The 16215-nt window shown below is 38.3% G+C and overlaps 2 protein-coding genes across 3 annotated transcripts in view; one reads left to right on the plus strand and one right to left on the minus strand.

The window, feature by feature from the left end:
- Positions 1-259: 259 nt before the first annotated feature.
- On the minus strand, positions 260-13084 carry LOC137979705 (adenylate kinase 7-like). Of its 2 annotated transcripts, none has more exons than XM_068827025.1 (20): positions 12947-13084; positions 12472-12642; positions 10623-10731; positions 10295-10389; positions 9136-9510; positions 8145-8222; positions 7666-7752; positions 7270-7332; positions 6844-6972; positions 5911-6022; positions 4755-4825; positions 4538-4595; positions 4376-4438; positions 3840-3938; positions 3430-3528; positions 2719-2799; positions 2089-2141; positions 1855-1941; positions 1219-1377; positions 260-460 (listed from the first exon to the last, which is right to left on the minus strand). In XM_068827025.1, the coding sequence occupies exons 1-20, from the start codon at positions 13034-13036 to the stop codon at positions 422-424; spliced, it is 2118 nt and encodes a 705-aa protein (XP_068683126.1). In that variant the 5' UTR covers positions 13037-13084; the 3' UTR covers positions 260-421. The 2 variants fall into 2 exon arrangements, with proteins under 2 accessions (XP_068683126.1, XP_068683125.1); XM_068827024.1 differs by having other exon boundaries at positions 4755-4828.
- Positions 13085-13131: 47 nt separating this feature from the next.
- LOC137979432 (UDP-galactose transporter senju-like) overlaps positions 13132-16215 on the plus strand; it is a 4217-nt gene continuing 1133 nt past the window's right edge. Inside the window, exons 1-4 of the mRNA XM_068826689.1 lie at positions 13132-13274; positions 13484-13601; positions 13731-13777; positions 15358-15497. Of these exons, the coding sequence (XP_068682790.1) occupies positions 13166-13274; positions 13484-13601; positions 13731-13777; positions 15358-15497 (414 nt within the window). The 5' untranslated portion in view covers positions 13132-13165. The remainder of the gene's footprint in view (positions 13275-13483; positions 13602-13730; positions 13778-15357; positions 15498-16215) is intronic.

The following is a 16215-nucleotide window of genomic DNA, read 5'->3' on the forward strand; positions in this document are numbered from 1 at the left end:
GCGCGCGCGTTTGGAAAAACTTAAGCCACACTTTCATTCTTGTCTGATTCCTCTTCAGGAAAGTTACTGAAATCATTAATCCAAAAGAACTACAAGCCAACTTGTGTGCTCATGACAAAAAAGGAGATAAGAAAAAAAGAGAGAGATGGAGAAAGTCGATAAACTAAAAGCGACAAAAGCAAAGGCAATTTTACAGGATTTGAGGTGAGGCGAAAAGCCTTTCGCGGTACAGGGAGCAAAGAGGAGAAAAGCAAACATCTTTTAATTGCAATCAAGTTTTATTTACAAGCTTTTTTATAGCTATTGAGAATCTACACCGCCGAACCTTGAGGCTGCGTAGTGTGAAATTACAAAAAGCTCCAAACACTATTTTTCGTTTCTATCAAACTGTACAATTGTCGGTTTGTCTTCCTCCTTTCACCTAGTCAATTTGTGGGTTGTTCTTGAAAAGGTATTCCGCCTGAAAAGGCAACAAAAGAGAAATTATGTCTTATGGTGCTCTTTACTTGTAATTGCAAAACGGAAACCTCGATAACCGCTTTTTGTGTAGATTACACTTCACCTCGTTTGAATCAAATCCCCTTTGAAGCCAAAGCGAGTATTCTCACTCAGTATAAAAAACAACGTGCCACATCGCGAAAAGGGCCTGTCAAAAAACTCCTAGTAAACGGTGCACATGGGCTTTCGCTGTTTACTTGGGCTTTCCATGACTCATTTCACTTTCTTGCAGTGCCTTGTTCGGGTTTTGCGACACCCTCCTTCCCTGGTGTTGGTTGTGGCACCATCGTGTCCTCCCCGTCTGCCTTTTATCACAGTAGTTAGCGTATCCTGCCCACAGCCTAGTTGCCTGTTGTCTCCGATTATGAAGTCTTCCAGTGAAATTGTTATGGAGCGAGTTTCAATTGAGCGTCATAAAACCAAAACCAAAGTAATTACTTTGGCCAATCAAAAAGGATAGACACAGTCCAGTAAACCAATCAAAACTCGAAGTAATTACACGTAGCCGACACAAAGCGCGGGAAACTGTGTACTCGCGAGTTACGATTGGTTTTGGTTTCACTTCTGATTGGTTGAAAAAATGGAGCGAGACTTTTGAACCAATCACTGAGTAAAGTAATGCAAAACCAAGGTAATTCGCTAATTACTTTCGACACTCAATTGAAAACCGCTCTAGCGACCCGATAAAAACCCTAAACATGAGTATTCCACAAGACTCACCAAATAATCCACTGGATCACCTGGGCGCATTTTGCAGCACTCAATAAGGCCTTGTGCCAGTGTGGGCATCACGTGTTTCATGAGGTAGTTCCTGAGTGGGATGGACTGATTTTCCAACAACTCTTGCTCCTGGCGTTTGACTTCGGAAAGGCGAACGCGCTTATGAGAAAAAAAATGACAAGTGGGTATCCAAAAAGAGAATTGGGGGTAACCATGCATTTTTCAGAGATAATTAAGCTTCGATTTGGAAAAGAACAGCACACATTGCTCTGCATTCTAAAGCTTTTTACAAATATTGTTGATTAATTATCTTCAAAAAATGCATGGTTACCCCTAATTAATTGGATTTCAATAGCACTTGCTATGATCTGCTTTTCCCACATATCCCGCAAATTAGTAGGCACTGTCCTTAATTTGAGGTTATCCGAGATTCTCAATTTGCAAGTCAGAAAATTGCTTTTTTCATTGCGATCATCATTCGCTTAAAAAGTCACTTCATTTCAGTTTACGTATACTCTACATCGAACTCCTTTTCCGTTTTCAAAAGCATGCCTATCGTTAACCCTCCTGAGGTGAACTTCCTTTAACGCATAAATTTAAAACTAAATTAAAATTGATAAAGAACCTTTTTCTTACCCATTCTTCCTCTCTTCGTTGTCTCTCAGCCGCCTCTTCTGCATCTCGTTTCTCGCGTTCCTCTCTTTCTTTTCGCTCCTTTTGAAGCTGTACCAAAAATCAACAACAAACAATCAAAAGACTTTCAATTCAGTTTCATGAAAAACGACAACAACAACAACAATAGATAACTATAAAAAACCAACCACAAAAGTAACTCCGCGTGTTATTGAAACGTAATAAATAAACACGTACGCGCTTTTCTGTTTCAATTCTTTCCATTTCCGCTAGCTCTTCGGGAGTAGGACCTGGTGAAGAAAACAAAATTACAAACTTTACAGGTAAGTAAGAAAAGTGTCGTTGTTTGTATGATTTTTAAGCAGATTTACGAAGCACCACAAAGTAAAAGTGGTAAAGTCAACGTCCTCTGAAGCTTGAAAAGAACATCAAAAGTACATCATACCAAATGGATTTTTCAGTTGCGCTGAGGCATTGGGCTAACGGCGTTTCGCCCGATGAAACGTTTCTTCCTAAGACAACAAGTTATCGAGTTAGAGCATACAGACCAGGTATGGGCCTGTTTGAATCAAACAACGCAATTTTCTATAATTTGTCAGGGAACCGAATTTTAGATTTCTCTGCCTGATGAGCTCAGGTGCCGTGCCACCTTGGTACTCTTGAATATGAATTGAGATCATTCCTGATCAATAAATACAAGATCATTTCATCGGCATTTATTTCCAAAGTTCTTATAAAATTACATGTACATGTTGATTTATGTTTTCTTCTCTTTTCTTTTCTCCACAATTCCTTGGTTCTCAGTGTTTTGTGCACCTCATTGTTCCGTACATCTGTCTTAGATCGCTATTGATCAATCCTACTTACCGTAATTTCTGGGTGAGCCCATAAGCTTTTTAATTTGCTCAACGGTCTTCGTCATTTTCCTGGTTTTATCTTGAGTTATATCTGGCGAAACAACACGGATATGATGAGGACCCAATGCAGATTGCAAAAGTAACGTAAAGTGACACACATTTACTGTATTGGCATTTAAGAAACAGGTTCTCCGTTAAGGTATTCGTATATGTTTGGTTGGATTTGATCGGCTTTTGACCGCGCACGCGCAGTCGCGTCTTTTGACCGCACACACGTCGTACGGTAAAAAATGTAAGGTATAGTAAGGAAACGAACTTTATTTAAGTGTCTAGTCGTTCTAGCGCTGGAGCACTAATTGGGACACTGTAAAGTGAAAATTATCGCAAATCAAATCAATTGTTGGTTTCAGTTGAGGAGAGGGGAAAATCGGGAGTTCCCAGAGAAAAACCTCTCGGTGCAGAGTAGAGAACCAACAAACTCAACCCACATATGACGCCGAGTCTGGGAATTGAACCCGGGCCACATTGGTGGGAGGCGAGTGCTCTCACCACTGCGCCATCCCTGAGCTGAACATCTCGAGTTTACCAACAAAGAACAGTCACTCTGTTCACAGCCTAACGCGGAGTTACCTGTTCCGTCCATTAAGTTCTTATCAGCTGATCGGGAGTTAAAAAAATCGATTTAAACTCCGCAAGGGCTATTTTCATTTACTGTACTCACCGATGTGATCTGGATGAATCTCCAATTCATCAAAATAGTTCAACACCGTTTCGTCTTCGGTGTTGATAGCTCGGAAATCAGCCAGTCGCCGCATCAGTCCTGCGGAAAATAGCATTAAGTTTCGGGATAAAATAGATAGAGATGTAGCGTGCGATTTCAATCAGAGATTTGAGAGATGTGCCCGCGGTTCCACAACTTTTGACGACCGCCTGGGGTTAATAAAGTTTGGGTTGGGGAATAAGAAAGGAGGAGGAAGAAGACTGAGACGCCTTCATTTTAGCGCGCAAGATATATTTGTCAGCCAAAAGAGATCATTTCCTCACAAGGAGATTTCGGCTGTCTCCTTTGGAAGGAAGCAAAATAAAGTTGTAAATGGAAACTGTCGAGACAAAACACAGGATACAACTCACCTTCTTCTGTGTTGTGTGTTCCAGCGACAACGCTTTCCGGTAAATTCATGACTCTGTTCTTCAGGAATTCATCTGGGGCCTCTAGCGATGCTACCACCTCTGTAATTCCAACGATGACATAAATACAAGTTTAATAATAACATATGAAAAGTTCATGATTGTTTAGTCACAATTTTAAGTCTTTTATATAAAAGATCGGCACCCTCACATGCAGTTCATACCTGTTACTTACCGAGTTCAAGGACCGTACTTTTTTATCTCCACTTAAGGGCCCCCTAAAAAATTCTCGGGTATTATGTGCGATATAAGGATAGCCTCACCCAAACCATTTACACTTAACTAGAACCACGACGTCGACGAAACGTCCGGTTACCAATTATATAGACATATCTGCACGTGTGCATGGTAGTTTAATTTCCGCGGCCATTTTTCATCGTTTCATGCTTTAAGAAATGGCCATGAGCGGGAAGTCGTATGTTTGTCTTCAAAAAGGCTAGAAAATGGCTACAAAATGTCTCACGTAAGAGTGGTAATACCTGGCATTGTTAGCTTGTCATAACTAAGCGGTGAGTCTTCTTCTCCTTCCTCGCCTTCTTCGGCTAAAATGTTGCGAGATTAAAATTGTAAGCGTAAAGCAAAAGAAACAACCAAAAAAAGAACTCTAAGGAAAATCCGGTCATTTATGGTATGATATTAACCTGCAAACAATTCCTTGGCCTGTTCGTATGTTTTTGGGTAACCATCCAGGATAAATCCCTGAAAATAAACAAAAGGATAGTCGAAGATTATGAATGCTCAAATACAAGTGCAAATGCTTCCTAAAGTTAAAACACTGAGGCGTCGATCTTGCTGAAAAAATGTTATTTCATGAAATCAGAAAAGCCACGAGGAGGAACATTAATGCATCATTATTACCTGGTTTTGACAAGGCATGGAGTGTAACTTGTCTCTGTAGAATCTGATGATGTACTGATCTTCAAAACGACCTGCTGAACGAAAATAACGCAGCTAAAATCATGTATTCAACTTAATACAGTATCACTGACGATGTTTTATGCTTCTGCTCCAAAGTTAGTCCAAGTGTAAAGTGTTTATCATAAAAAAAAGTGTTTATTGACTTGAAAAGTCAGGGGCATCCAACGAGAATATAGTTCAAAACCACTTAAACATAGCATTAAACATAGCACTGTCAAACGCATTTTAGTATTTAAACGGTAGATATAGGCATATTTTTATCCCCTAAAAATTTTTCATCTGTTCGGATTTCCTAGCTGAAAGTCTAGTGATCCGAAAATTATAGGGATTAAAATTTACCTTTTCGAAAATTTCAGCCAGAAAAAGGCTCCCGAAAATTCTAGGTGACCTTTTTAGGTTAAAAATCCGTTAAGAATGGGCGATTATACATTTTTCTAGATGTTCGAAAATCCTAGGACAGGCAGGCAAGCAAGAAATTTTACAACAAATGTTCCGAAAACCCTAGATCTCAAATCGTCTTCCGAACAGATATTTTCCAAAAATTGACGTTGGGTGCCCCTGAAAAGTAAAACTTATACTTGAGAGAATAAGTTTTAAAAGTTAAGACGCTTATGGAATACTTTGAGATAAATTTAGACGCAATAAACTTAAAAATTTAGCGCTACTGATATCTTAATGAAATTAGGTTATCTCATCGTAAATTGGTATGGGTTAAAAAAGTGGTATTAGAGAGCTTAACATGCGACGTTTTTGAGATGAGGACGGCAAACCGGAAGTGAGCTGTTGTTTTCACACGACCACATTTATATTGCCAAGTGTCCATAAGAGTTGATTAGTTTTAACGTCTGGGAGAAACTACTGTCCTGGCATGCGAAATACTCTCTTTCGGTTGTCGTCCCCGTATTAAAAACATCGCATGCTTAAGCTCCCTATGAACAAGTCAAGAACGCGTGTTTTACGTATACAGAATCCACCTTTTCTTTGTCGAGCAGTTGAGTATAAAATTTAGGATCAACTAAGTCATAGGCAAAAGAAGTCTCCCTGGAATATCACCTAGAAGTCTCCCTGGGATATCACCTAGAAACACCACATTTACCGCTGCTTCTCTCCTTGCTGTCCTGCAGAGCTTCTAGAAACTCTTGATCCTCTTGTGCTTTGAGGTCATCCTCATCATCACCTTCGGCATCTGCTCGCGCTACACTGCGTTGCTATTTACGAAAAAAAACCATTCTCATCAGTAAGTTATTGTCTCTTTGCGCAGTTTTCAACTAAGTGCTGTAAAATCAAATCCGAACCGCATGGCCAATCACAACAACCACTAATAAATCAAATGAGCCAATCATAATTTTCCGTTAAGCGCGGGAAAAGGCGATCTGCTCTTAATTGCCTCTGATTTTCCGCGAATGCGACCCAAGAGTCTCAAGCCAATCAGAAGGTGATTTATTACAAACCAAAACAATCCAAAAAGTGGTTTCGACACTGAATGAAAAGCACTTCATCATACAGCAGGAGCATACTGTTTCTCAGTCCTCCAGGCTTCACAACAGCAATAAGCATTATACAAAAATTTGGTTTTATCAACGGAGTTGATAATGTAAATTGGCCACCGTACAGAGATCACAAAAGCTGACGTTTCGAGCATTAGCTCTTCGTCAGAGCGAATCCGAAGGGCTAACGCTCGAAACGTCAGCTTTTGTAATCTCTGTACGGTGGCCAATTTACATTATCAACTCCGTTGATAAAACCAAATTTTTGTATACTACTTCCCCCCCGACGCAGCACCACAGTTTTTTTTAGAAAATACCCCTTTCATTTAGCAATAAGCATTGATAGTTCAAACCATACAGGCAGCAAAGCACCAAGTAGTACTTTACAGTGTGCCTTTTTGCGGCCAACATCTCGAGGGTGGTGACTGGGTTGATCAATCACAGCATTCTAAGCAACTACTGTCGATGTAAATTATTAACATCATTGAACTTCCAAGCCCTAGTTACTCAAAGAATACTACGGAATTTTAAAGCTCACTTACAAGTCGATCAATGGCTTCATCGATGACATCTTGGATTTTGATGTGGTGAAGTTTGTAGTGTTCACAGAGTTGTTTAATTACAAGTGTCTTGCCTGATGCAGGTGGACCCAGTATACAAGCTCTAAGTGGCTAAAATAAAGATAAACACCAAGTTTGTTACTTTATTGTGACCATGAACATTTTTTTTATAACAGAGGCAAATTTGAAATTCAACTCAAAAACAACAACGAGTATTAGCCAATATCAAAAACACCATAATACTCTTTGTTTGTCCCTCAAACATTTTACATAAGCATTGATTGATTCTAGTTTCTCATGAGACCATTATAAGTCCCAAGAGAAAATAAAAATAATGCTTGTACAAAATTTAGGAGGAACACCAATAAAGAGAATTATAGTATTTTTGAGATTGGCTAATTATCTTACCAGCAAGCCACGTGTCTCTTTGTACTCTTTAATAATGTTGTCTATGTTCTCCATAAGTCCCAACTGGAGATACAAAGAAAATTTTAAAAAAAATGTATGTAGTACCGAATCCCCACCAGCAAAGTCTCCTTTTTCATTGATATTTTGGGACAATTCAAAAGAAGACTCTACTCTGCTTGCAACATTTTCTGTTTAACATGTGCCACCCTTGCCGAGCAACTGAAAAACCTTTGCATGTCATCATATGACAAGCACCATATGTGGCTTTTTTCCAGTTCCATGCACGTTAATACATACAGCCCTCACACAGGGGTCTTCTCAATAGTTCTTACGATGATTTTGGTTATAAAGGTATCATCAGCAGAGGTGACTACAAATTACATGTGGAGCTCTTACTTCTGCCACCCAACTGATGTTCATTCCCTCCTTGACATAGGTTGCATCCATTCTGAGGTTGACCAACAGCATGTCAAAGTCAGCTTGCTGTGAATAGATCAAGCAGAATTTACATGATCGTACTGTTAACAGATTGAAATTAACTGAAGTGATAAAGCTCTCTTTCTATAAACCATTGCAACATGTAACCCAAGGGCATATGAGAGGGGTGAGGGTGCTCGTCATCTTGCTTGAGGGTCTCAATTTCGGATTTCAGCCTCACTTAGGGTGTTCTGGGGAAAACACCATCACGTGTAGCCCATATGTAGCTGAGAAGGTCTCAATTAGGGTTTCACGCAAAGAAATATAAATTTCACTAAATGTATATTATATTTAATAGATAAGTCTCCTTCTCCTTTAGGGGTTTAATTCAAAATTCCGACGAGCATCCCCACCCCTTAATAACGATTCCCTCCCAACTCCCTTGGCATGTAACCAACCTCAAGCTCTTTTATCAACAATGCTTCCTCTTTGGAAATGTTCTTAACTTTTCCATTTCCTAGGTGTGAGCTCACAATCTGCAATGAAGAGTAATAGTTTATTTACTATAATTCCACTATTATGCCATTTTACCATATTTGGTCAAGAGAACGTGCAAAATATGAGACGGTAATATACTGCAGTGTCCCGGTTTGACCGGTGTAGAACAGAGCAAATACGGACGGAACGGGAGTTTCTCAATGAAAGAAAGCATTTTCAACATGATGCAAAGACTGAGAATTTAGAGAATTTGGTTTGTGATCGCTTGTCACTCGTCATTTCGTTTATCTAATCAAATGAGGATATTTGGCTGGCTTTTGTGCTGTTTACATTGATCGCACGCGCACTGGGGGACAGATGCGGGGCTTGGAAATACTACGCAACTTGCAAAATATCCGCGCGTATTATACATGTTAAACCATCGAATAAGATGTGTATACCGGTATATTGATTCATATTACCCAATTCACACCACAAACACCCTTGGACAGCCCCCATTGACAAGTAAAATCATCTGCCATTAGACAGAGTACAATCTATTAACTTTATAAGTGTACATGACATTTCAAGAATAACAAATTGATATGTGGGAGACACTAGTGGATTAAGATTAGACATGTCTTGGGAATTACGCATAATTGCATGTTGGCTTTTACTGAGGAAGGAAAATCAGGATGCCTATGAAAAACTGTTGCAGCCATTATGGTGCCAGCTTTATAGGATTTGAATTCAAGACATGTTGATGGAAGCCAAGTGCACACACAACTGTGTCATCTCTGCTTCCACAGCAGCAAGAAAATCACATCACACCATGTGCAATGTCTTCAAGCACTATCTAAGCGAAAAAAAAAAGCAACAATTGCTTAAAGTGATGAGCTAAGTGTGAGGATCACTTCTTTCACCCAACTAACTAAGTGACATAAAGTATACTACTGCAGTCCAGTTACAAACCTTGACAATTTCTTCAAGTGTATTCTTTGAGTCATCCACAGCGACAAGATAGCGCACTTTAGGGTTTTGATCACAAATGTTCACAATCACTGCAGCAAGGTCAGTAATGTGGATAGTTGGTACAACATTCTGACCATTTCCAAAGCACTGTAATGCTGGGGCCTGACCATGCCATGCTGTCTTGAACAGGAAGTGAAAAATGTCTTCCCCTGCTCCGTACGTTAATCCAGAGGCAACAACATAGGTAATGAACTTGGCTTTGTTTGTTTTTCCATGTTTTATGACCAGTTTCTCCGCACTGACATGGGGTTTAAAGTTGGGATGTGCTCTTCTACGACGATAGTCATCTTCAGTGAATGAAATCTCTGGATCATCCTGTTAAAAAAAATTGTCCTATCAATGGCATCAATGGCAATTTGCTTTCTGTGCAAACATAGCAAGAAAATTTTTTTGCTATAATAATATTGTCTGCTTACCAGAATTATTCCCATAACATGACACTACAAATAGTACGTGCTGGACTCTTGTTCATGTTCAGTGAACTGACAGCTTACTTTCCCACGGACTAATAGAGATTTGACAAAACTGACCCCATTGTTCTGTTGCCCAGTGTCAAAGGTCATAGCTTTGTTTGAATTGCAAATTAAAGACAAATTTCATTGCCAAGAGTCAATTATTATATGTGGGGTGTCCGCTTAAGAGAGACGGTAAACAAAAAGAAAAAATCCAATTTTAATTTTCAAAAGTGTCTGCGTCCGTTTTATACGAGAGAGTGTCCACTTATGGGAATGTGTAAAAATTAAATAACTACAGAGTTTGACTGGAAGGTAAAATGGGGAACTGAAAAAGGTGTCTGTAAGTAGAGCTGTCCGCTTACGAGAGTGTCCGTTAGTGGAGAGTTGACTGTAGCAGTAACAGCCAAATGTGCACTCTTACCAAGCCTATAGGCCACTTTCAAAAACATTATAATACTCTTTGTTTGTCCCCCAAATTTTGCATAAGCATTGTTTCCAGTTTCTCTTGGGACTTACAACGGCCCACTTACTGCACCTTTTATAGCCTGTCTTAAATTTAGCAAGGGCCAATGACCTTTGACAAACATTGTGGAGAAGTAAACGTGCAGATTATGCTTCATCTTACTGCAACTTGAGTAACTTACAGGATCAAGTGGCTTGCTTCTTGCCCAAGTCATCACAGTTGACAAACAAATAAAAACTTTAAGCTTCTTGAAGTTTTCCAGCTCTGCATGAAGGGCTGATAAAAAAGAATGTTAATAATAAATGTTAATAATAGAAAGAAACATAATGGGTGTATTAAAGGAAAAATAAGAAGAAAAGGGAACATTGGCATATCAGACATCACAAAAAGCAGCAGAAAGTGTGTCATTTCGGTTGATGGAACATTTCTGCCTCATGACTTTATTAACATATAAAATCATATTTGCTTCACCAGTGCTTCTTGCAAGTGCACAATCTTGGTTAGATTACCTGAAACAGCCCATGTTGCTTCATCCACCTGATCTGGACTTCCAGTGATGTCATAAACAATGATATCACACTCCAACAAATGAGGTAGCAAATCCTCTTTGGTATTGTACTAGTAAATAAAATTCAACCAAGAATCGAGTTAGGATGTCTTCTCTGGAAAATGTCTTCCTATTCTAACTTATCAACATGCATTACCGGTAAACTGAGATTTGAAAAACATAATATCAATACTCTGACCCAATTGATTCATCAGCTGAATGTTGTTGTTGAATGCTTGTGGTTTAAGCAATGAACTTCAGTATTTTATGTACATAATCAAGTAAAAATTCATCTTCATTCCCTTCTTACAAACTGGGAGAGTGCAATGCCATGACTTAATTCCGGAGGTGATTGGGTCTGAGTTAGGGTTGGGGCTAACCCCAACCCTATCCTAGATTTATCCACCCCTCACAGGCCCCTACCCCCAGCTGATCCACAATAAATTAATAGCTATTGGACAAAAAAGAAAAACAACAACAACAAGCAGACAACTGGAGCTCAGATTCATAATTTTTTTATTGGAATTTGACAACACCTTGGTTGCTAGTTGGTTGCTAATGAGTCTCCCTGACAGCAAGATAATGAAGCTTAGTTGAAATAAGAACTTAATGTGACAGTTGCCTGGAAGGCTAAATAACCTAGTAGCATACCTGCCAACCCCCAGAGTATAACAATCTCGAGAGAAATCTTTATATTACAAGAATGTCATTTTCATCAACGTCTGAATACTCTCCGATCACTCAAAGCCTTCCGAATGTTCCTGACGTCTCTCGGTTACAACAGCATTTACCGATAATACTGCTTTTATTCCCAATGATAACCACGCCAATTTTCTACCATATTTGTGCAATTTGATTGGTTGATTTCTGGCCAATTATGATACTTGTTGATTATATATCAATCCACTTCTTTTTTTATTTTCTTTTTCGCCATCTTCAAGATAACGAAATTAATAATGTTTTTTTGAAAAATGCCACAGTAGGTATTTCCTGGGAGATTTGGTGCTCTAACCAGGAGACTGGGAGGTTTGATGAAAAACATGGAGACCCCCGGGATTAACCAGGAGAGTTGGCAGGTATTCAGTAGCTACAATTAAGCGACAAAAATAGTTGAGACACTGAACTGGTAAGACAACAATTAAAGAAAAATCACCTTAATGTTACATTTTCCACTTGCACTTCCCCCTCTTCCCCCTGCCTCCCTCCTTCAATGTTGGTAACGGAAAAAGGAAGAGTTGGTGAAGAAAACAACATTGTTTGGGGGAAGGGGGTTAGATGGAAACTCTGGGGGAGGGATTTGTTCGAGATTCCTTAAAAGGGAAGTGTCTCAACCCTTTTGGTGCTTATTGTACCGTAAGATAATTTCAAATTAATTTGAGGAGCCGGTTGCAGATGACTCCTTATGCTAACTATCACCAGAATGCCAGCCAGGCAGAAATACAGGAAATTTTTCGGCTTAAGGGGACACTTAGAGGTGTTTAGGCAAAGTACACTGATTCTCATTACATATCTGGCCCCAGTTGTTTAAGTTTAAGTTTAGTAGTTTAAGTTTAATAAAGCTTCTTACCAATGTACAAAAGAAAATATATATACAAAAGTACAATAGGTAAAGGAAAGCAATAGGGGGAAACTGAATTCAATTCAAATGATGGATAGTGCTATCTGACGGATAAATCACTATCCAGTCACTGGATAAGTCATAGTGAAACCAATTGTGCTATCCAATGGACAGCGATTTATCTGGTGGATAGCGTTATCCACCTTTTGAACAACTGGGGCCTGTATTGTACATTGGGCATACATGACTGTACCTCAAACACCGTCTCAACCCACTCGGGTTTGAATTGTGTGGGATCCTGAACTGTGCCGACTACTTCGTAACAATTCTCCTTTGGGATCTGTGGCTGTGCACTACTTTGTGATTCATCATCATTTCCTTCATCTTCCTCAGTTGTTGCGCCAACAACAGATGATGCCAAAATCTTGAAAACAATATAACTTGAATACATCAAGAGTCGCTATCAAGACATCTTGAAATTGTATAGAAGTGTGATAGAATACATAAATTGAGGTGTACTAGATGAACTATATTGAGTTGCCAAGTATACAAGAGTAAACGCAAAATATATTAACTCTATATACCATACTATCAAGCGACAAGCAAGGCTTACTATCACGGTGAAAACAGCTGAAATGTTCGAAAACAAAGTAAAAAAAAAAACACAAGTTTGCTATCCCGTTATGGTCTAATCACTCCATCAAAGACATTCCTCGATCTAGTTGTACCTTGCTAATGTTCTTTCCGGTGTACAAATCCACATGATTGACAAAAACTCGAGTCCTTTTCGGTTTGTCTTCGCCAGCAAACTCCGCCATCTCTTCTTGCTTTAGAGGTTACTATGGTAATAGAACGCTGAGCATAACTGTCCCATCATTCACAGAGAGCGGAATTCTCCCCATGCCTTCTCGTCGAAGAAGAAATAATCGTTTTCATCTGCGACGAAGATGTCTACCCCTCTAAAAACCGGTGCTGTTTCTGATCTTAAGAACCTTTTTGCTACGCCAAAGCACTTTTTAATTTTTATAGGGTACATGGCACTGTTTATAAACCAAGGTATGACGGTATGAAAAATCACAGCAACTACTTTGTACCATAGTACATTCATCATTGATGAGCTTTTTACTGTACATGTGTTTCGTTCTTTCAGTCACGCTTCAACATCAAGGGGTAGTTCTTAGCAAATTTTTAATTTGCGTAGACAACGTATTTGCGTAATCCAATATAAGTTCAATGTCAATATTGGCCAAACTTATTTTTGGCAGGAATCCTTGTGACAGCTACCAAGGACGAAAACAACCATTACCCTTACAACACAACAACAGTGGTTCTGCTATCTGAATTTATCAAACTTCTCGTTTCTTTTGGGCTTCAACTTAGAACGTAAGCATAAGCGTTTAAATTTGTTATTTGAGAAAGTTTTCGACCTCATTTTTCAAAATATATAAGCTCAAATAAAGTGTCTGTTATTTTTAATTGATAAATGTATCATTTTCCTTTGGATGTGTTCAGCATCACCTTGGGTGAATTCATCAAACAAGTTTTCTCCAACACTAAGGGTAAGAAACTTTAACCATTTTGCTGCAGTTAAGTCTGGTATAAAAGTATTGCTTTTAACTTTTCAGCTACATAATAAACAAGCTGCTCTTAAGTTCACAACTGTTGCAGAAGTGTTAAAGTGCATCTGAACTCAAATATTTTTTGTCTACAATGTTAATCTCCCCACCAAAACCAAACATATTTTAATATTCTTATCTTAAAATTTCTTTTTTTGTCTCCTGGGAAAGACGGGCAAAACTTTGAGTAATTTGGAACCACAACCTTCAGTTGATAAAATAGACATGGGTCTATTCCCAAATATTACGTCACAAACTGCTTTGCAATACAAAATTTCTTTGAAAACAGGTATGCAAAGCACTTTGTGATGTAGAATCAAGAATAATTTACCCATACCTCTCATATCATGATGGTGGGTCCAAATTACTGCTAGTCCGGCCAAGTTTACGTGACTTGCATGGCACAGAAAGAGCAAAATTCTGGGTAACAATGGTGACATATGTTTTCTTTGGATGGGGAGCTTTATATTAGAAATGAAAAATATTTAAGTTTTTGTGCACTTCAAGGATAACTTTTCCGGAAGTATGGATGGGTTTAATGTCTTTAGTAATGTGCACATCACAAGGGTTGACTGGAATAAGCTTTGTTTGTATATCACAGGGGCCATGGATTAAGTTTGAAAGTTGGTGGGGGGGGGGGGGGGGGAAGGGGGTGCTAGGTCTTGGTATATGTACTAGTAGTGTAAATTTCTAAGTCTTTGGTCCACCCGAAAACAGTACTGTAAGAAAAGGTGGGTGGCTATAGCCCCTCCCTCTCCGCGGTCCCTGAATCAAATAGACAGACCATTGTCTAGACAAGCTCTGATGGAAATTCACTGACATCGGAAATGCTGGCGGAAATTCCTCTAAACATGTGATGCCTCTTTAGCTGTTAAGTCTAACAAAAAACTTTAAACCAGGGTTCCAATTTTTTATTACAGTTTATCCATTTCCTGTGTTTGTCAGCAAGTGTCTGTTGATGTTATTGTTTACATCATATTTCACTGACTGAAGAATGTACTTACAGAGGGTATCGTGCTATAAAAAAATTGATTTCAAAAGTAAGGACTTGTAAATCTCAAGCCTTTTGACTTGACAATAAGCAATGAGATGTTAGCCACCAAGAGCTGAAAAATTATCTGGAGGCAAAAGTGGTAATGAGCCCATATATTATTTTGTAAAAAATTCAAACTTTCAATCCGTTATTGCTAAAAAATGTTCAGTATATCTTACTTAAATTTAGGTAATTCAATATTAAGTACTGTTTCTTTGGCTGATTGATAAGAATATAATGCAGAATGTTATGCATGAGGTAATCTTGTAATCAATAAATTTGCCTTAATTCTACTATGTGTATTAGAAATGTACTCTCTCCTTGAGACCGATAATTCATTTGGATGAATCATATGGTTCTAGAATTAAATACTTGAGCTATTTGTACTAAAATGGACCTCAAAACATTATCAACCATCATATTATTGTGTGTATTTTAATTTTACTGTAAGTATTAATGTACACTTGTTGTGCTTATTTTTCCCTTTTAGTTTTGCTTCTCTACGTTGTCCCATCATTCTTGTACTGTCTTTACAACAACTTGGCCTTTGTGAATTTGGCAAACTATGACCCAACAACCTACTACCTTTTGCTGCAATTTAGGGTTGTTGTAACTGGAGTAATATTTCAGGTAGGGAAATAAAAATTTGTTGTTCTTGAAAGTACTTAATTCCCATACCTCAACACACCTTTTCACTTTAACATTTGTTCTCTGAAATCATCCCAAATACATTGTGTTGTTTTTAGAACCTTATGATTGAAAATCAGATTTGGAACGAGAAAAGTGGTCACACTTTGATCCATAACCAAGAAATGCACGGGAATGGGTTTGATACTGGGTTGATGTCACAAATTAATTTGCATCGCTGTTTTCAAAGAACTATCTCAATGCAAAGCAGTCTATGATGTCAACCCAGTATCGAACCCATTCCCCTTCATTGCTCGGCTCAGCGATGCAAATTAATTTGTGACATCAATCCATTATCAAACCCATTCCCCTGCATTTCTTGGTTATGGATCAAAGTGTGACCTCTTTTCTTGTTCCAAAGCTGATTTTCTTCTAATTATTCATCATTATTTATAGTTATGTATATATCAACTTCATCATATTTTAATTTTTCTATACAATTATCTTTTAACAAAATTAATATGTATTCAATTTATTTATCTATGTAAAGCGCTTTAGAGTAATGCATATAAAGCGCTATATAAGTGGATTAAATTATTATAATTATTATTATTGATAAAAGTATGACCACTTTTCTCATCTTTCAAAGCCAATAAATAAGTGAAATTTCAATCAAAAAGTTCTTAAAAAACAACACACTGTATCCAGTAATTTAATTTTT

The sequence above is a fragment of the Montipora foliosa genome, chromosome 12 (genome assembly GCF_036669935.1).
Source record: "Montipora foliosa isolate CH-2021 chromosome 12, ASM3666993v2, whole genome shotgun sequence".
In the NCBI taxonomy this organism is placed as follows: domain Eukaryota; kingdom Metazoa; phylum Cnidaria; class Anthozoa; order Scleractinia; family Acroporidae; genus Montipora; species Montipora foliosa.